Raw genomic sequence first — 22,252 nt, 5'->3', positions numbered from 1 at the left:
GTCCTATTAAGTTTATATTGGTATTGCATTATGTAGGAGATTTCCGAAGACATAGAGGTCAGTTTGATTTCTTAAGATAATTGAATTTCTAACTGCTCTTATCTCTGAAATTTTTTCCTTACACTCTCTTCTCAAATTCACCTTTCTGAATACTTTCCCATCTTTCTTCCAAGGCACAATGTAGCACATGAAAATGTCATCTTTCTATATTTTGGTGGTGTATTGTAGCTATGTGCAGAGCACTTCTTTCCTGCCTTTTGACTATGATGAAAGATAATTTATGTGCTTCCAGTTGTTTATTTGGAGTTGCCCAAGTAGGTGGATGAAGAAATGTACTTCAACACAAGTAGTTCTGGGGAAGAAAACCAAGTTATTCCAGCAGTGGTTTCTGTAAGACTTAAAGTTTTTTATTGTTATCTTCTCTGCATCTGTAAAAGCTTAATTCTCTCTCGTGTTGAATTTTTATTTCAGGACCCCTATAAATCATTTGGCTTGCCATCCATTGGTAAACTGTCTCAGTATCAGGAACCATTGCATGTGCCAGGTGTAAGTAACTTGGTTCTGGTTTTCATAGGATCTGAGTGTTTCTTTTCTAGACAGATTATAAATACTGAGTAGCTTTGTAAATTGGGCCTTTTTTCCAGCTTTTTGCTGGGGGGGACGGGACGTGGCAATACTTGTGTAACCTAAAAAACTGCTTGAGAATGTACAGTTCCAAACTGGGTTTAAAATGTTTGAATTCAGTGTAATAGGAAACCATTATATGTTGAAATATTTTGTTACATTCTATAACTTTCAGCTTAAGTTTTTCAAACACAGATTTAGTAAAAATAGCATGGTGATTAGAAAGGACAGTGAAATGTTGAGTTAGCTCTTTAAGCGCAGAGAACTGGAGGCACCAGTGAGAACCTAGCAGTGCTTTCTGCTTAGCTTTGTAGACTTCAAAGAGGAAATTTGTTACAGCTATTATTACACTTTTCAGAAGACAGTCTTAACTATATGGAACAGCTGTTTAACAGTGTTTTCTGCTATATGTAAAGAACAAGGATGTTGCCTTTCTTTAAAATCAAGATAGTCTGAGTCCTAAGTACACATATACATGACAATGTCAGTTAGTGGAATGCCAAGGCTGTACCATCTGTGAATACGATTATTCACTCTGCTTGCACGGAAAATAGTGAAAGATTACAAAAGGAATCTCGAATGTGGAGATGTTATTTGATATATGATTTATTTTGCTTCTTAAATTGTTTTTGCCCGTGTACTTTCCAAAGGGACCTGACCCTTTCTGGTCTTTAAGGCTTCATGCTGTGTTCAAAGCCTGAAAGCAGAAAAAAATTGTGAAGATCTAAAAGGCATTATGTGATCTTAAAGAGGAGATGAGGGGAAAAGGTATCATTGGATGTATCTAAACTTTTTTTTAATGAAACAAAGCATGTATTTAATAAGAATTTATAATGAATACTCCAGTGGTTGTTAGAAGTTTTCACCATGTTGTAATAGCTAACAGGATGTCAAACATTTTGCCCTTGCAAGTTTTTGCAATTTGCAATTTTCCAAACGTGAGACCTGTTGAAAGTACAAGTGATAATGGACAAACTATACCCCCTACAGTCTTTGTCCCACCAAATCTTTCTTCAATTAATGCTGCAGCAGGAGTTTTATGTAATAACATTTGCGCTTGTGAGCCATCCGTACAAAGAAAAAACAATTAAAATGCCTTAAATGTTCTGCTTGCTGCTGTTATTTGCTTGTGTGAATGTTGCATGTCAGCTAAATGGACCACGGAATAGATAAAGTGATTGGGTGCAGGAGAGTGCACACTAAGCTTTGTCTATCATTATTGCTGGGAGCAATCAAATTGATGCCAGCAGGACAGTAGATGCGTTGACAGCTGTAATTATGTATCTCCATGGTGATCACTTTTGGCCTGTCATGGAGGCCCATGAGTCCCCTCCCTTGCAAGCATTTAATCAGATTGGGCTGTCACTTGTCAGGTAGACGGGGTGGGCTGGGAGTTGTGCTTAGGCGGAGAGGTGAATTGAAAATGAAGGGTGGGAGATGCCGGATCGCTTCATGTGGTCCATCGTGGTACTGAAGAAAGAAATTTTAATTACACTGGAGGCTTCAGAGCAATGGTTTGAGGAGCTCATATGGAGTGTCTAGGCTGTTCTCTTTCTGTTTACTTCTATTGTATTAAAAATAGAACAGCTATTTTTATGTAGACACTCATCGTTTGGTGTCTTAATACATATTTTCTGTCACTGTGAAACTAATTTCTCTCCTGAGAATGTCATGCCGCTAAGAACAAAATTAATATGACTAAAAAAGTTTGGCATTACAGGCCCATTGTGCCACAGTGTGTTTTCTGCATTTTAGATTTTTAGCATTGTCAACAAGTTGGCTTAAAAAAAAATTAGCGAAGACTTGTAGTGTGTCACAGCGAGCTTGGCTTACGACTAATGTGTTGCCCAATGTATTTTCAATTCATTTCTTGTGTCTTAGATTAGCTGTGAGTGTCTACCTGTGCCTGTGTCAGCTGCTCAAGCTGGTGGAACTGGTGTGCATGGCTTTTTGCAGGTTTTTTTAAGTCATACATAGTAATATACTGGCTATTTTTGTGTCATAGTCTGTAATTTTCTTAGAATGTGGTACTCCTAAATACCCAATTTTTTTCATCTTTGGTAATGAAGCTTAAGATAGGTAGCCACAAAAACCTGTATTATGATGGTGAGCATTCATGTTCAGTGCTCTTACACAACATAGCAAATGTACTGCTATATCTGAAGAGCTCCAACATTGCTCTTTGCAGCTGTGGTTGGCACTCTGGTCTTTTAATGACACTTATCAGAAAGAGAAAACTCAAGACACTCATACGGCAAAGAACTGAGAAATATTAAAACCTGTATGTGTTGGTAAGTGGAATTTGATCCACTAATAGCTCAATAGCTCATTGCAGGACTGGGACATAGATTATGCTTTTCTTAAGCTTTTTTTATTTCAGTTTACTGTTGTCCTAGTGTAATAACATGTAATGGTAGTACAGCAATGATAGAAGTGTTGGGGGCTGTAATACCAACAAGCTATAGGATACAGTAGGATCTTGAACTATAGCCTTTGGTATTTTAAATACTGAATAAAAGAAAGGAAGTATGCTAAGCAGAAGTAAATGCTGGAAGTATTGCTATTATTTGTGATTTAAGCACATTATAGTGAGTATCTGTTAAATTAGAGTCTCTTTTTCATACAATATTCATTAAGTTCTGTCACACCATATAGTTTATAACATCACCTACTGTTATCAGGCTCTGAAAATGTAAGCACCATAGAGAGAACTGAAGATGGTAAATGTATTTCTTTTCTGCTGTCATTTTTTAGTTGTCTTGAGTTTATTTTATGAAAATTTAACTTCTACAGCGGAATCCAGATTTTTTTTTAAAAAATTATGCTGTAGTTTTAAAAGAATTTTCAATTAGCACTGTAATCTTTTGTTTTTCAGCATATTGTACTTAAGAAAAAGTGTAAATTGCATAGTGATATGTATGTTGTGTAGCAAAAGAAATGCAGAGCATCTAATCAGTGGCCTCAGAAGCCTTACCTTAACTTCAAGGTCTGATTAACCTGCTTACTCTGAGTCCAAATTATGTACCTTTCATATGTTTTTTCTTTGTTAAAATATTCTATATATAAATACTTACATGCACGTATATGTGTATGTAAAGCACCCCTGAACACTTGTATGTAATAGCTTTATAGGTGCTACTTCGGAGACAAAAGTCACAGTATAATTCCTTTATGTGCGGACTATGTAGGTAATACATCTTCTATATATCTATTTATTATATACTACAAAAATATTACGGGCAAGAGACTTATCTGTGACTCAGTAGGTAAATTATTTTTTTCTGATTTGAATGTGAGAATGTATGCATTGACTTTATATATAGGCAGGCATCCTGGGAGGAAGGATGGTTTAGCAGTTACAAGAAGGAGAGCTGGGAAATACACTGCATGTTTCTTCTGTAACCATGATGTGTCTGAACTACCTTCTCATCAGTAGCTAATGTTAAATATACCTGATATGGGTATATATCAGATAAGATGCGATAAAAATGCTACAGAAGTGCTGCTACCTTTATGTATTAATAAATATGCTACACAAATAAAAATTAATATGCAAGAAAATATATAAATATATAAGTATAAATACATATATATATATGAATAATATATGCTTTTTATAAATAAAAATAACATAATGTCATAAAAACTGGACAGACAGTGTTTCTTACTGGAGAAAGTGAGTACACCTGCTAGGGTATCTTTTTATGTCATTTGGATAATAAAGTCATCATCATGCCCTCATGTGGATTCTGTAGACAAGAGGTTCTACATGTGGTCCCTTGATAATTGCCTAAATTAAAATATTAAAGGCCTAACAGCCGTTGCGTTGACCTTTTTCTGCCTTGCTGCAGACAGATGAGCTGCTGTTTATTACAAAGGTTCCTTCCCACAGGTGAAGATTTAAGTGAGATTCCAGGACCCTCTTTCCACCCCCCTTCACAATGCAGTGTATCGGAGCCATGCTGCTTCAACAGCTTTGATCCCCAGAATGCGTTTATCACTCTCAAGTTATTTTGATTAGTTTTAAAAAAATATTTCAGATTCCAGTGCTCAAAAGCAGCAATTTAATAAATATTTATCCCCAAGAAATTGCTCATTTGAGAAGTTTTATATGGCTAACCTCATTGCTACAGTGATGAACTCAAACTGAGAGATGAAAACAAGAATCAGCAATATACTAACTAACTTGTTGGCTGGTTAACAGCAATCAGCTTCTTCAAAAGAAAATTTTGAACTTGTGTTATTTTTTTCCATTAATATTGCAGAAACAGAGCTTTAATTGGGGCTGTGTCCCTACAAAGCAAAGCCATGGAAAAAGCTGTGTAAACATTAAAGCCTCAGGGGAACAGCAGCAACAGAAAAAAAATGTTTTACAGTTGAGAGGGTGAGGCAGAAAAGGAAAGTGTTACAGACATGAAAACCACAGGATCAGTATTCCTATGGAGCTGATAAGCAGAGCTCCAAAGTCCCTGCTGAATGCTCCCTACTTGCATTCTTACTGGAGCCCTTGGAAGGGCTGTAGCGGAACACGGGGGATTCGATTCCATATAGATGCAGAAAGGATGTGATTATAAGGGGCATCCTTCATGCCAGGTGTCAGTCAGGAGAATAATTACAACTGCATTTTATTACAGGGATTAAAACTGAATTGGATACATTGAGAGTTGAAGTTTAGAGTGTCTAACAGCCTAAATTGTTAGATCAGATTTAATGTGTTTACTATGCAGTCTAGGAGAACAAAAGAGAATTTTGATTATCAGCTGAAGCTGATAGTCAAGAGCTCTTTCTTTTAAAAGAGACAATAACTTGCAAGTATTTTTCCTGGTGGAAGACAAAACTCCCCTTTCAGCTTCTCTGAAAACAAATAGATATTCTAGTTCTTCCAGGGGAAAAAAATGTACGTGATAAGCTTCATGGATGTTATGTTTTCAGCCTTCTGGGTAGTTTTGATCTCATGTTGAAATATTTTTTTCCCCAAATATATAATTATTTTTTCTTCTTATTTTTTGAAGGTACGTGTTGACAGTGGCATACAACAAGGAAGTGATATTAGCATTTATTATGATCCTATGATCTCAAAAGTGAGTTGATGATTATTTTTCAATATTCTAAAGGTATGAAACACTGATCTTATGCATAGATGTTTTAAATGAGGGAGAGTGTATTAAAGGATTGGTAAATCAGTATTTTAAAGGTGCTAGGCATAACATTCCTCAATGGAATATGAAAAAAGTGAAGGGAGATGTGGAGTAGAGGAAATTTAGTGTCATTTTTAAACAAAATTTCTTATCTTTTGATACTGTAATTATTTGTCCTGCAGTTTCTGATTCTGATTTAAACAGAAGCCATTAGTTTCAGACTTAGGTGCTGCCAGTCTCTCTCTTTTTTTAACATAACCTAGCCAGAACTAAAATGTCAATAATTCTTGCTTCCAGAAAGAAGCAGGGAAAGAAATGGTTGATAGCATCTCTTAGCATTAGTTTTTATTCATTGGCAACATACTGGTAAAATGAAAATATTATGATCAGACTTCACTTGTCAAAAAAATTCACAGTTATATCTTAGAAGTCAGTTGTGCATTATAAGTCGAGAGAATCAACTAGATATTAAACCTCTGGTCTGATTTTCTCTGCACCTAAAGAAGAGGAAAGAGCTTGGTGAGATGCTCTATGTAGGATAAGTGATTAGTCTTCTTTCATTGAATGGGTTAAGAGATCTTAGTTTTCTCTTGATGTTTTGGAGAACTTGTGAAGCACAGATACAGTAATGTAGGAGAAATGTTTTTGTGACTGCAGATGTTCTACAAACCATTTTAATTTTAAATGCTATTCAGAATCTAGAGACAAATATTTTCTCATTTCAAGGTAACTTAAATACTATTTTTTTTCTTTAAGCTGATTACCTATGGCTCTAATAGGGCTGAAGCACTGAAAAGAATGGAAGAGGCTTTGGACAATTATGTAATTCGAGGTAACTACAGAAATTTCACAGAATTGTAGGGGTTGGAAGGGACCTCAAGAGATCATCTAGTCCAACCCCCCTGCCAAAGCAGGTTCCTTACAACAGGTTGCACAAGTGTGATAGGCTGCCATCTATTTCAAGAAAACAGCTTGAAAATGTAGTAATTAGCAAATTGAGTAAAGTTCCTGCTTCTTAAGTGCAAATTAAAGGAGAGACAGCTTGTGTTAATTAAGCTGAGAAGATACATCAAATCTAAAGAGACTTCATTTTTTCCCTCCATTGAATTTGCTTGAATATTATGAGATAAATATTTAAACTGTTTCCTTAAACTCCTAAGAGTTTTCACAAAATGGTAGCATATAATTAGTTTGCTATTTTGTGGAAGAAAAAAAAGGCTACTATACTGTAAGGAACTTAAAGTAGTTGCAATTTTATAGCAGTTAATACACTGGTTATGGTCAAATAATATCACAATGCAGTACTTGATTGTGTATATATATTCCTTATTTCCAAGGTAATTGTTTAAGTTTGAGCAAATACAGATGTGGGCTGTTGATCAGAATGTGTTTCAGCTCTTGCTGACTGACTGCCTAGGAGAAGTAGCTGTTCTGGCCTTTCCAAGCGGCAGGGGTGAATCAACCCTCACCCCTTTAACTCTCCTTAAGTTTTAGAGACGGAAGTCATGGTTTGTGTAGGAGAAATCTTTAGATCTTCCTTTGTATCTTACTGAAAACAGGAAGGAAAACTCGTGGATAAGAGGGAGAAAATTTGATTTCTTATCCTTTCTTTTCCTGGGGATGATTACAGAAAGGAACTGTAGTGTGGCAAAAATCTTAATTTTACTCCTCAACTGTGTGAGTGTTTGGGTGAATTTTTTTCATTACTAGTCAGTATACTTGAAGAACCAGGGTAGGCAGGAAGGAAACTATTGGAGGATTTACTGCTTTTGTTCCTTGTTTTGGTTGCTGAACCAGTTTTTCCATGGTTTGAGATGGGAGGAAGACTTGGAACACTTACTTAATTCCTCCTCTGAATGGCTGGGAGGAGGAGCAGGAGAGATCTCATATAGCAGGCAATCATATGAGTGTTTCTATATAAAACTTGGTTTGGCTTTAATGCTGTCTGCTGAATAATGTAGATGCCATATCAGGCTAGAAAGATTTATCTATCTAGGGGAAAATGAGCATCCCCCTATTGCAGTGTAGCTAGATAGGTGGTAGGATTAGCCATTGTAAATGAACTGCATAACTCTAAAGTGGATTTGTGCTGGTGCAACTTGAGCCGTTAGGCTACTGCAGTACAATGTGCTGGTGTAAACCCCTGCTGTATATCAGCTGAGTAAATTTACGAGAGAGAAATTTATACCAATATAACTAGACTGATGTGAGGTCGTTTTTTTGGGTTTTTTATGTTTTTTTTTTTTTTTTTTTTCAAAGGAGACAGGCTCTGGATTCAAACTCAGTTTGAATTAATAGAAAATTATGCTAGAAGGATTTCAGTTAATGAGAATATTGGAATTGTGTGTGGAGCATGATCTTTTATTGTGTGCTATAATATGGGATGGAACCTAATTGTTTGTTAAGTGTTTTACACAGATGTATATGTACCTAATAACAGTTCTACAGATACCTACAAAGGATATATGTTACATATAATTACTAATTTGCATTCTTGATATTTTTACAGTCTTTTATTAGCATGCATGTATGCATTTAAATGTTCATACCTGATATTTCTGTAGCATTTCTACCTGTGAAAAACCTCTTAATCTATTAAAAACATTGTAAGAAGTAATAAATGAACTATGGGGGGAGAATGTGTATTTTTTTAAAAAGTATTACAAAGGACAAATTTGAATTTACCACAGGTTTCAACTTAGCTGAATTTCCAGAACATGTTTTTAGTTGCGGTGAGCAGTGGCTTCCATTTGAAAACCAACAGAATTTTTGTGTAGTTTTACATAGCTGGTAGTTTCTTGTCAGGGTTTATTTAAAATGTAACATTCATGAATATTAAAGTATTTCTTCTCTTGCCTAGCGTGAATGGTGCTTGAGAGGGCAGTTTGTAGAAACTATCTTATCTGTAATGTTCTGAACTGCATTCACATGTACAAAGCTCCTCCTTGTTCAAGGGAGTTGTTTCTAATAAGTTCGAGTAAGCCTAACAGGTGATACCGAAGTAGTAATATATTGGTATTTAGATGGACAAAAATAAACATCAGAAAAGTGAAAGCAATTTTATGCATTTTTTTCTAAAACGATTGTGTGGAGTTCTGATTTCAAATGTTAGATGCTATATAAAATGGTATTAAACCACTTGGATCTTATGTGAAAGTGCCTCACATGAAGTCTTCTCCATAACCGAGTTGTAAATGATACAGAACAGTTTTTTACCTTTTTTACCTAGCTTTGAAGTTATTTATTTTTTATATTTGAATAGTGAGCCTGTACATGACTAGAGATCACTATAGTCTTCCTGAATAGTGCTCCATATTCCTATTTCTGAAACACCCCTCCCCACCCCCCCCCAGATTTCTTTGGAGGCAGCTTTTGTTTGCTTTGTGTTTTAGAGACAGTGTGGTTTTTCCCGTAAGAAGTCTCTTCTGAGTTACAAAACATTTTAGCTAAGCATTACCAGGCGAAGTCAGTGTCGGTTTGTACTGATATTATACACTGTGAGAATTTAGATTTTAATTCCCAAGAATTGCAACATTTCTGTTAGCTAAAATGCTTGTTCACTCACATAGGGTGGGTATGGGATGGGGTGACTGGGTAACAGGTCAAGGACCATCTAATTGGTAGCTTGGGACTGCTAATGGAAGATAAGTCTTTCCCATCACTTCTGTGTCACCAGTTCAAAGCAGGCAAAAGTTAGTAAGGACTTTTAGTCACTAATATTTTGATGGTTGCTTGCTGACCTGCATGAAATCAGTGGTCTTTATCCAGTTCCTAGAAGACAAATGTCCTCTCGGAACAAATGCCACCATATAATGTCATTTGTAGCAGTCCCAGCAGAGAATCCAGAGACTGAAGTGGTACGGTGACCCTCCAGGAGGTGACCCATCCAGACTGGACTGAGCCATGCGACGACAGTGTGAAGTGCAAGGACTTGTCTACTGGCTGTGTGAACAAACATTCAGTTTCTACTGCTGTGGCTTTAGGATATCCAAGAGTTACCCATTCTTTTAGCTCCATTCTGCTTACAGGGAGCTAGTCCTCAGACTACAGTCTTTATTGACTTGTTTTCTAGCACCAGATAGTACCTAGCCTTGAATCCATGGTTCAGCTGTCCCTCCCAGTTAAATTTGACAACATCATGAAGGCAATGAAATTAACTAAATTTTCAAAAAATGTAATCTAATACTTGCAAAGTGGCAGACTAGTGCAAAATTTGAGTAAATAATATTTTAAGCAATCAAGACTGCATCATATAGTGCCTGTAATAGCAGTATATTGACTATAAATGATGGATAAATAAAATTGTGATATTTGCAACAGTTCTATGCCCTGAAAATTCCCATTGCCTTAACACTTTATTACAGTTTGGGCTGGTGACAACTTGCACACACTGAAACAAGAAATTCTACAGTCTGTTTGTTGGTAGATGCTAACAATGTGACTAACTCAAGGTAAATTCAGTGTGGCCATGGCAATGTAATCTGCATCTTATTTCCTGTGTGATGTTTACAGTGTTATTAATGAGAGCGGAAGTCTAGAATAGCATTTCTTTTGAGTCATGGATTGGATTAAATGATCTCCTAAAGTCCTTTACAGTCTGAATTATTCTGATAGTAACCAACTTCTCCATTCAGAACTGATCTGAATTCAAAAATCTCAGACTTCTGAATGAGAAAGGATCTAGATAACATTTTTATCCGTGGATCTTCCCGTATAGTTCAGGGATGATTAATGTTCAAGGTCTAACCCAGACAGGTCTCAAGCAATTACACTTTTTGTTTTATCCAGTGGTTGCTGGAGAATTTGTGAGTACTGAGAAGTTCAACATGTTGGTCAAGCATAGGGGCACTGTTGCGCATTAGGATGAGGCATGAGTGGTTTCCTGTGAGCTTGTGCTGTTGTTAGTAGTTCCTCTTTCTCTTGCTTTATGTCACTTTTCTTCATAAACTTAAGGTTTTGTTTCTTCTTTTTAATTTGAACAACAGAAATAGAGCATTGGAAGAATGCCTTTCAGTGTGTCTCCTGTATGTGGAAACATGATGTGTGATTCCTTCTCAGTTTCTCTAAGATTTACGCATGTGTTTGTCAGTAATTTATGATGCTGAATAATTTGTTCATTTAAAGGTGTATATAAAACCCAGTATGAAGTTCTGGAAGTTTATGCATGAAATGTATTTTTATCTATTTAAATAAGACATTGAGATATTTGTGCAGCAAGTAGAACTGATTATGAGTTCACCAGAGGTCTGATTGGGCAGATAGCTCATCTCCTTGAGTGCAGAGATCCCTGTAATCTTTCCTTCAACCTCTGTTTGCTTTTTGTCTTCCCTGCTGATTCAAATAGAAAGCAGTACCATGAAATTAACAGTCTTTGTGTAAGGTAAGTGTTATTTATTGAGACCCTGCTTGCTGTCCAGGAGAGGAATGTAGTAGATGGTTTGGGAGAAAGAGTAGTGGGAAAAGATGTGTCTGAGAGAAGAGTAAGCACCAGATAGAGCATGAAGGAGTAGAAATGAGGGGGAAATAAGGAGCTACCAACCAGGTGGATGGTTGGAAGGAATCTTCCAACATGGAGTAAAAGAGCAATCATAGGAAAGAAAACAGAGTGGTAAGTAAGTGTTGTGAATGTTTGAGGGGAGTGAGAGTTAACTCACTGATATGAATGGAGACCTGCTGGAACAGTGGCAGGAGAAACTGTTGTCTTGAGTTTTTGCAGCTGTAAACACACTAATTGGGAGGAGAAGAGTACTGTGCTTAGCATTGTGGAGAGGCCTTGGCTTTCCAAGAAAAAGTACTCAACACCCCCCCCCCCCTTTATTTTTAGTATTTTATCATATATTTTGAATAAATTAATTTTGGGGTACAAAAGTTTTTACAATAGATTTTAATTAAATCTAAATGTCATCAATTACTGAGTGATTTTGTCTTTCATATATTAATTTGAAAGATATTTCTTAATGGCAGTGATGCTTGTAAGGCTTATACTCTCCTGTATTCTGATCCCATGCAGGTATACAAGCGTGCTCGTTGGTGTTGTGAACAAAACAATCTCTGTGTTCAAGCCGGTTTTCCTGCAAAAGGCATGTAGTGGATGTCTTTAAAAAAAGACTGAAACAGGCCTTGTTTTCCTGCAACAAGCTGTGCAACCAAACTGTGGATTCTCCTGTTTGCGTAGCAGAGAGAACCAATGTGCAAGAACCAATGTATTCTCTGACCTTTTGCGGCAGGGACCAGTGGGTTCCCAAGTGTGTCAGTGCGGAAACCAAAATTGGAGAAGGGAAAGCAACAAACTTAGTTCAAAACCACTAGAAGGGACCATGGCAGGATGCTTGATAACATCAGTTTGGAGCACAGATGCTGGCGTGAGGGAAGATTCTTCTTTTGTTTCTCCTCTCTTTTTTTTTCTTAAGCCAGTTGCCCAGGAGGGAGTGGGAATGGCAGCTTGTCAGTGGAATGTTAATGGCATGTGATTGAGGAAGGGTTAGACTACTGCACTATGGAGGAGAAAGAGGGAAGGGCAGTTGATGGAAAAGAGGGAGACAGTGTTACTGGTGCAGGAGAAGGGAAATATTTTTATTTTTGTCATAGGAGGTTTCTTCTAAATTAGGAAAAAAAGAGTTGTGGTAGTGAAAAACTACAAGAAATGCAGTGTGCCAGGTAGAGGAGGCATTGAAAGGCAAGCGCTGTTATTTCCAGTTATGCTGCTTAGATATGATGCTGTCCTGGTGTTCTGTTCCCCTTCCTTAGAGTAAAGGGGTGGCTGAGGAGAGGCTGATGGCAGGATGGCCATCCATTTTCTTTCACTTGTTCTTGATAAAGCTTGCTTCTGCTTCCAGTTATTCTCCTGATTCCAACATCCATATGTGTTTGCTAACACCATAAATAATGGACTGCTTAATCCTATTAAGAGGTTCAGAAGTGCATGCAGTACAAAATTTATTTTCATTTTTAACTAATTTTTACAGTAGGATATCACTGTATATTATCTGCTCCCACCTTCTTTCCCCTCCTTTATTCTGGTCTGAGTTCTGTGGGTTCCACACTTTAATATCTAAAAGAATTAATATTTTAATTGAAATATATGTTCATCTCTGAAGTTAAGTGGTGTACTGATCCTATGTGAGAACTTTATGTGGATGTTTGTGCATTAAATAAATTACAAAACTAAAGAAGCCTTTCTTATCAATTTTGGGATGGGACTTTGTATGCAGATAGCCTGCTCTGGAGTGAATTGAAGCAGAGTGCAAACTTAGAAAGGCAATTAAACAGTCGAGTGTTGAGAGTTTCAGGGAATATTATGACAACTTTTGCAACAGCAAACATGGAGGCTAGCTGGGTAGTAATCGTGGACTTTGAAAAGTTCATCTGTTGAAAGTGATGTTTTCATAGTCTGTACAAATCTATGATAATATTCTTGATTTAAGTGGAGGGTAACATAATCAGTGTTTCATAATACTTTTTTTTTAAAATTATTTTTTGGTTAGAGAAATCAGCTGGGATGTCTCCTAAACTTCATAGCATTTATTCTTATTTAACATTTAAGTAGATTGGTTAAATTTAGCTTTGCTATTTTTTAAAAAAGATAAACCTCTAGTACTGTACTGCACATGTTGTTTTTGCAATCAGTAAGTAGGCAGATAAAAAAATTATTTCTATTCCACTTAGCACAATTTGAAATTATCAGCAAGTTAAGTATATTCAGCTGCTTATCTACAGAGAGGCATGTAGGACTCCAATTAAGTTTACATGGATAAATGCAGATTTGTATTTGCAGATGTCAAGATGACAGAAGCTTAATACTGTAAAAAGGCTAATCAACACTGAATATGTTTAGTGTCAGTAAATATTTGTAGTGAAAACATCGCTTATGGTTTTGTGCCTTGGCATTCCAAGTTCTGATTTTTAGTGAGTAAAAATGTGATGTGATTAGCCTGTTCATAAAACTGCTATAAAATCTTTGTTTTCTATAAAATTAATTTTAATGTCTTTCTTTTCATTATGTTTTCTTGGGAAGACAGGTTAGGACTTAGGCTACAGTTTGTATGGTAGTGAAAATCTGGTGTATTTAGCAAGGTTTTAAGGCAAATGTAATCCAGAGAATGAGGAAGGGAAGAAGGCAAGATAGAGACAGGCAGTATGGGGAGTAATTGCTTCTGATTATGATTTTATTTTAGTTTTTTAATTGAGTACTTCAAGTAGTGGTTACTAATCAACTCTGAACAGTGTGATTATTTAGCATGCTCATTTATTCATTAGGCAATAACTACAGCTTTTAACTGTAAAATTAATTGAACCTCAGGAATACATGTTTGTTATGTATAAAACATAAAATATATATATTTTTATTTCATTAGATCTCCATAAGTTAAATGCAAGTCTGCTCTCTTTTACACGTGTATTCTGGAAAATAGTGTGTAAAAATTGAAATCCAAGAAGTACATCTTATATTGAGCTTCTACTGATGCAATATTGTATGAAGAATACAGGGAAGTGAAATGAAAAAATAGAAGTACAAGGAACATTGATTATTATCTTTTATTATATTTTGACTTGGAGAAAAGAATAGAACTGTAACTGCAATTCTTCATCAGTCCTAACAGAGTAAAAAGATGCTGAATTGAAATTTTGTTTTCTGGAGGGGAAATAAATTGATATAGTTTAGTATTTTGTTTGTTTGTTGGAAATGTCATGGCTTGTCAGGTTAACAAATGTGATTTTGTTCCTGGCAGACTGCAGACCTGGTCAAGAAAAAGAAAAATTCCCTGAAAACCACTGCAACATAAATACAATATACTTCAGTTTAGTGTCTAACTTTGCATGAAATAAGTACTGCCTGTTAGCCTCTGTTTGATCCTGTGAGAGTGTAGGACTAGTGTCTGGCCAGTGTTTTGGAAGCAGCAGGTAGTCAGGAGCAAGCTGCTCTAGGGGTCCATATTTCTGTAGCCTAGCTGTTACTCACGCACAGATGGAGACCTTATGAACTTTGACAGAGGTCATGCTAAATTGCAAATCTAAAACTTCTAGACTTCTGAAGGATTACACTGGTAGGTTTTTTAGGTTTTTTTTAAAACCATATGATTTGGAACATCACTAAAGGCATCAACTCAGTTTTGAGGAACTGATCAGCTACGCAGTCATAATGATCACAGGGTCTGATAAAGAATAGCCTTTCATGATACTTTAAAGGGAGACTGTTGCGTATTAAATTTTAATTTACATATGTAAAATAAATGTGTTATATTGCTTCCCAAACAGCTAGGCTTGTCTGCTCTATTGAACTTGTTAGAGGAATTTTGGAGCTTAAAACGTTGCAGAAGCCTCTGATTTTCCTGATGCACATGAGTTGGAAATAATTAAAATACTCATAGTATTTTTTTGATTTCAGGTCTTTTGGGGCAGTCAGTTGAGACACCAAGCTCTGTCATCTGTCATCAGCCATCATCTCACCAGGGATCTTATAGCAGTTTAGGAAAGAAAAACATGAGATGATCTGGTTACACATTGTAATGTGTTTAAATCCTGGTTTCAAAATCAGGGAGCATTGAAGAGCTCCTCTCTGTCTTCTAATTACAGTCCTGAAGCTGTGCTTAATAGATGAAAATCTCTGATGTTTCAACTTACTATTCAAATGGGAAATTTTGGGAGGATTTTGTAGCAGACAAAGGAAGACTATTTGTTTGCAAGTTATTGTCATTTAGCATAATATTTCTTAACATTTTTCTTGTTTGGTGGAGGTGCAATGTGAGTTTCATTCAGTGGTTGAGATCAGGTCCATGAATGACTATTTAGGTCACAGGCAGCAAGGAAGCTGATCGTCTTTTAATCAAATGGTCAAATTTTTGTCTTGTCATCATTGAATGTGTAATGTGCTACTTAGTAGTCCATGAACTAGTCTTTAAAGCTATGACTTCATGATTCAATGAGGCTGAGTCTGACTCCATGTGTTGAAAGTGGTTTCAGTGACGACCACACAGAGAGCTTGAAAATTCACACCAGCAGCAGACTGTAGGGGAAAAAAGCTTTGAAACGGTTTGAACTGGTCTGCATATGAAATAACAAGACTGTTATTCATGCTTCTAAACTGGGAAAACACAAAGGGAAAAGAAGTAGAAGCGCAAAAGAATCTCCTTCTGTAGCTACAGCAATTCACAGTCATTGTACTGTTAGTGGTTTTTTGAGTTGGTGAGATCTCTGTAGGGGAAAAGATCCAAATAGTTTAATTTAAAGCTGAGAGATCTGAGTTAACAATGAGTTCTTATGTTATTTTAAACTAGAGCTATTAGAAAAAATGTGCAAATAACTTTCAGAATCATGTCATCACTCTATTAATCATATTAACTTGTAAGTAAACATATATAAAGTTGAAGTTCAGAATCTTGTGCTTTACATGAGGTAGGGATGCACAGATTTTTACAAGATAGTTTGTGATGTGCTCTGCGTTTTATACTTCATGGTGTGCACCTAACACCAAAGTTCATGTGACCTGGAAAATGCAATGCAATTTGGAGTTGCCTGTCCCTCTGACTCTGAGAGGAAAGAATTTGAATTACTGTGTGTTTCCTACAGGGTGAGAATGTGCACAGTGCACAGCTAAGGTTGGATAACCTCTTTCCTATAGCAGCTTCCTCTTTTATCCACACCTGGAATGGATGCAACAGCTGCAGCCAACGCTTATGGTTTATGCTGCTGAATTGCATGTCTATTTCAGCTTCTGTTAAGAAATATTAATGTTTATGAGGCAGTGCTATTCTGTGTAGTTGTACTGGGATTGAACTATGGTGGCTCTTCAAATTTTCTGTTAGTCTTTTTCCCAAATTGAGAAGAGTTGAAATAAAGATGATTTTTTTTTCTCTTACCTGCATAATCTTAAACTTTACTTTCCAGACATGACTTTCTCAAAAGAGAAAGTACGTTATCTTTGAAAATTCTTTGCAATGCAGTAAGCAGAAGATAATTTAAATTATCTTGGGGATCATTATTTTGGGGATTTTTTTCACCTCCTTTCTTCTCTCACCTCCTTCAAAGACTACTTTGTATTTAATATTTGAGTGAAATGACTTTTAATGACCATCATATTCAGGGCTAACCTGCAAGTACTTCTGGCAAAGTGCAGTGTAGCATTAAGTTACTAACTTAATTGCACACCCATGTTAAATTAAAAGAAAAATAAAGGTTGAAAGATTTCAGAAAGTCATCTAGTCTCCCTGCCTGAACTAAGGTATAGCAACTACATCTGCATCCTGACAGGTGTTTCTGTAACCTGTCTTTTAAATGTTTTCACTGACTCCAGAATCTTTCCGTAGACAATCTTTTTCCAGTGTTTACTATCCTGAGTACGTATCTTGTGCTGACATCTACTCCTGATTATATTTTTTTTCCAGCCTATGCTGGAAATAGGATATAGTTTATTCCTTTCCTCTCTGAGAAAGCAAATTAATCTTTTACTCATCTGTGGGGAAGGGGCAGAGGACTTACTGTTTTGTGTGCAAGTACTGGACTAACACTGGCAACATCCTTTGAGCTGTGTAGCTTTGTATTGCATTTGTTAGAAGTTGTCTGCCTTTGTTGGCACAAAAAGCAAGGGAAAAGAAGAGAATGAAAAATGTGAAAAAGAAAGAGGATGGAATGAGAAGTGGAATGAAAGGAGATTAAGTAATTCAGAAAAAAAAAAGTAATATTCAAAGAAATAAAAAGACAAAGGTGGCTATGTGGGCTCTGATAAGTAATTTTTTTAATTAAAGAATTTTTTTTTTTTTTTTTTTTTGCTATATGCCTAGCAGGATCATGGAAGGGAACAGGGTGTTCAAGAAAAGAATTTGCTAGACAATAAAAGGTATTTGCCAGGCAATAAAAGGTATATATGGAGCAAGCAATAGATTTCTTTGTTTTGCAAGTTCTACAGGAATCTCTTACGACTTACAAACGATAAAAATATTACAAAATTATATATGTGCTAAAATTTTTTACTATCTGTCATTACTGTGATTGGGCTGTAGCATGGCACATATCATCCACAGGAGAGTGTATATATAAGGTGACAGGATGACAAGGTGGGCCAGAGTTCACTGGAATTGAGCTGGTACTTAGTCATGACTAATCTGTCATTTCAAGGAGATGGCTCTGGTCTTGCGTACATCTGCTAGGACTGAACCAAAGGTCTCTTGGTTGTTGTGCTTGCTGTCATTGGCTTAACTAAGTGTTTGAATTAGGCCTGTTGAGGTGAAAATTTGAAAAGTTTACTTCTTTAATTAAACTGAGTGTTTAAGAAGGGTATCTTGAAGCAGGAGTGGAACAAAACTGGTAGATTTGCATTGATTACATCAGTACTATGATCTCTAAGTTGCTAACAAATATTTATTCTACAAGGATAAAAGCTCATATTTTTACAAGTTGTTTCCTACTGTAATTTGTGATTAATGTTTACCTGATTTTGTATTAATGTTTTGTTTTCAGGTGTGGCTCATAATATTTCTTTACTGCGAGAAGTGATCATCCATCCACGCTTTGTCCAAGGAGATATCAGCACTAAATTCCTTCCTGAAGTCTATCCTGATGGCTTTAAAGGTTTGTTCCATTTGGGAATGTTTCTTTTTGTCTTGAGTTGTTGTTTCTGATTTATTCCTTTATTTTTTTTAGACTGACACATTCCCCAATCAGTCATTAATTTTTTTTTTTCCTCAAATGTGTCTGTGCATACATGCAATTAGAGTTTTAAAATAATGCATAGTATAGTTGAAGCAGTTACTCTCTTTACTTTCAAGAAGGCAAAATACATACTCGTAGTGAGAAAATAGTAAATGAAGTACATCCAAAGTGAAGAAAAACAATTTGTAGGTGATATGAAATATGTGCAATAAATATCAATTCAACTCTACCATGCTATTGTGCTTCATTACGGACAGTGCTCCTACTGTTAACTGAAGATAAGATTTCTCTTTACTCAACAATATTGCTTCTCTAGTGAGTTTGTGCAGTATCTTTAGAATTGCCTTTTGGCATCTTTTGTATTCACTGCAGCATTGTCTGTAGGATCTGGCATTTTACTGGAGTATTTCAGTAGCCTAGTCTTAATACTCATTACACACAGTAATGGGCGTCACCTTGAAATTATTAACTCATATGCTAGGTTAACATAAACACAAATGCAAATGTTACTTTATAATATCCCAAACAACTCAGTTTCAAAAGTACATAACAACAGTTTGTAGAGAAATGTAAGTAAACAAGTAGGTTGGTTTCCTTTCACAAGGATCAAATTTGAAAAGCTTTTCTTCTCTCTCTACAAATCTGCTGTAGATGCTTTCTTGACCTGCATGGTTGGAGACTCAGTCCTTCCATACAGGCCTCACACCTCATCTGGCATTCATTGGGCAGAACCTCTTCCTTATTAAAAAAAACAAAACAAAAAAAGCCTAAACAACAAACAAAAAAACCCCGTTTATACCTCATCATACATGGTCCTTTATGAATCCCATGGACATTCCTTCCCCATTCATTAATCCAGTGTGGCAGAATTCTCATTCCATTTTGGAGACAACACTGCCAGATTGGCAGTCACTGGACATGACTGGCACCTTGCCAAATTCTTGTCTCATTATGGAGCAGAACAGATTTTATTACCTTGGGACTCAGTGTGTGAGTTTGGTGCAAAGAATATTCATCCACAGAACTACTTTATATCATAATGTAATTGGCAACTGTGTGATACAGTCCTACACGTGGGATTAATGCATCCAGCTTGTTATTGACTCCTGACCACAACCAAAGCAATAGGAATTAGTCAGGAAAAAGTGTTCCAATGTGAGCTTCCCATGGAGTCGTGGACCTCTTTTGGCACAGCTCCTGGCTCTGGCATGAGGACCTCCATGGGCTGCAGATGAGTCTCTACTCTGGCACACCTCCTACCCTGGCTCTGATGTGGGCACCGCTGGGGTCTTCTTGCTTATCACAAGCTCTCAACGTAGTCAGACGCAGGCTTCTGCTCTGGTGTGGAGTCCTCCATGGCCTACACAGGGGTGTCTGCTCTGCCATTGAACCTCCATGGGCTGCAAGGGGCTCCATTTACCTCCCCCTACCTTTTCCTTGCTGAACTTCATGTCTGAAGTTCTCTGTTTCCTCCCCTCCTCCTCTTTCCTTATGTTGTTGATGCTCATTTTTGTTCAGGACAGTGGTCTCCCAATGGCTCTCTTCTTCCTTGCTAAACCAGTCCTTCCCCTCATAAATATGTATTCAAGAGGTTTTTCCCTGTTGCCAATTGGCTCAGCCCGGGCTGGAGGCAGGTCTGCCTTGGAGCCAGGGGAGCTTCTCTAAGCTTCTCACAGGGGCCATCACTGTAGCCCCTTCTTCCACTACTAAAAAGCAGTTCCCCTACACAAACCCATCACAGCACATATTTGTGTGCACATACATGCTGATGCAAATGGCTGATTAGTGTTGCAGTTTGAGGTAAACAGTAATATTGTATTAACAGAGTCTTAAAGATAAGCTTTTGCTTTAGACACTAGAAGCCACAAGAAGAGAAAACTTAAGAAATAAAAAAAAATTCAGTGAAGGTGTGCTATATTAATGCTTGAGCACAATCCAGTGTGTTTCTTTTGTAAACTACAATTGCCACTGGTGGTGTACACTGATGGTAAGTAATGAATGTCAGCTATGTTCTTTCTGGTGACTGCATGAAGTACTGGCCCATTTCTTATGTGCATTTTTCTTCAAATGCAAATATTAACTTTAGTCTTAGTTAAGAGTAAAATAAGAGATGCTTTATTTTTCAGACTCATTTTCAAGGGTTTCATTCTAAGTCCTTTATTAGAAGGCTTTTACTAAGAAAAAAATAATTATTAGAACTACCTTGTCAGCTTTTCCATTAACCTGTGATGCCCATTTCAAATTACATCTAGAATGGGAATGTTTAGTAATTTTCATTATTAGAGTTTAACTCTTTTTCTTCCCTTCTTTAAATAAGTACTCATTAACAAAGCCAGTTTTTTTAATTGCAAGTTATTTTAAATTATTGCTGTACTGAAACTGAGCTTGCTCAGGGTATGATGAGTGTGGGAAAGCAGCTGCTGTCATACCCTTTGTCTATACGAGGGATGGATATCTAGTGCTGGGTGGCAGTGGGTCAGCTGGACTGGGTTATTGCTCGGAACACACATGCATATTTTGGGAGGAGTGTGGATCTGAGGGTTGGTGCAGCAACACTGATTTGGTCAGATAACACAAATACAAATCTGTCTCTGTGTGGCCTCCAAGCACTTTGCTCACAGGATAAAAATGTTTGCAAAGCATGCAGGAGTAGCCCATGCTATTAGATGGAGTATGGTCAGATGGGCTGACCATACTCGTGCGGTTTCCAAGCAGCCTGGGATGCCTCTGTACTTCCTAACCTGCCTGATGAGAAAGTAATGTACTATCTATTATCCCTGTTTTATAGGCACAGAAAATGTGTGTCTTATTTTCACAAAGATTTAAGAGGAGTCCTTGACAAAGAAAAAAATGAACTCAAGGATCCTTAGATTAGAACCCTGTCCATTAGATCATTCTTTGTGGTTCAGTCTGTGTCACAGTTGATCCGTCTTTTCCTGGATATCTGTTTGCTGAGATTTTTTTTTAATGGTCTACTCTTCCTGGTTATTAAATAACAGGTCAAATACTTCATCAGTCTTTCTGGGAGAGACATCTCGTGCAACTGTGAAATGAGGCATTTTCCAAGAGATAATTGCAAAAGTCATACCAAAACTTTGGGAAAGGAAGGGAAAAGGAAAAAGAATCCTTTGCTTGCCCCTCTTCTAGCATGCTTAACTCATTTGGGTAGAGAGGAAGAGCAGAAGTTCTGATGGACAATTCTTTAACTGATTTCTAATACTGAAGGGAAGAAAGGGGAAACACCTTTCTCTCCTGCAATTGTGTGTTGGTTCCAGAGAGTGTGTATGAGGTGAAGGCTTTTAGATATGTTGTATTTGTTATAATTGTATGGGTTGAAGGGATGGATTACTCCACTTTACGCAACACTTAATAAGCCACCCTTGGAGTACTGTGTCCAGTTTTAACCCAGTCACCTGTATAAGAAAGATGCCAACACACTTCAGTAAGTTTAGTGAAGAGCCTCCATAGTAGTGGTGGGTTTGGAACAGAGGACCTGTGAGGAGAGGTTGCAAGAACCAGGCTTGTTTAGCCGGGAAACAAGAAAGCTTAGGGTGGACCTAATGACAGCCTTCTCATACCTCTGAAGGGGTTCCCAAGAGGACAAAACCAGCCTCTTCAGTAAGGTACACATAAATTTGTGATTTTTCAAGACCAGACTGCACAAACCCAGCAGCCCAGTCTGTATTTGGTGTTGAGATTTCTCAGTGAAGGAGCAGGGGACACCCACTGACTAAACCAAAGACCTTCCAAGGTCCCTTCAGCATCAGTCATTCCATGATTCTCTCATGAACAAAAGTGTTTTTTAGGTGAAGCAGGATTGTATATATGACTTTTAAATATAAGTC

The 22,252-nt window shown here is 36.9% G+C and overlaps 1 protein-coding gene across 1 annotated transcript in view; it reads left to right on the top strand.

The window, feature by feature from the left end:
- Nucleotides 1-22,252, top strand: part of LOC104529133 (propionyl-CoA carboxylase alpha chain, mitochondrial) — a gene marked incomplete at both ends in the record, with an annotated part of 179,698 nt that overhangs the window by 78,275 nt on the left and 79,171 nt on the right. Inside the window, 4 exons of the mRNA XM_010173337.2 lie at nucleotides 472-546; nucleotides 5,637-5,705; nucleotides 6,519-6,594; nucleotides 18,216-18,326. Of these exons, the coding sequence (XP_010171639.2) occupies nucleotides 472-546; nucleotides 5,637-5,705; nucleotides 6,519-6,594; nucleotides 18,216-18,326 (331 nt within the window). The remainder of the gene's footprint in view (nucleotides 1-471; nucleotides 547-5,636; nucleotides 5,706-6,518; nucleotides 6,595-18,215; nucleotides 18,327-22,252) is intronic.

Source organism: Antrostomus carolinensis, unplaced genomic scaffold (assembly GCF_000700745.2).
Source record: "Antrostomus carolinensis isolate BGI_N321 unplaced genomic scaffold, ASM70074v2 scaffold238, whole genome shotgun sequence".
NCBI classification, from domain to species: Eukaryota; Metazoa; Chordata; class Aves; order Caprimulgiformes; family Caprimulgidae; genus Antrostomus; species Antrostomus carolinensis.
Note: the sequence above shows the minus strand (reverse complement) of the source record. Positions and strands in the feature narration are given on the sequence as shown.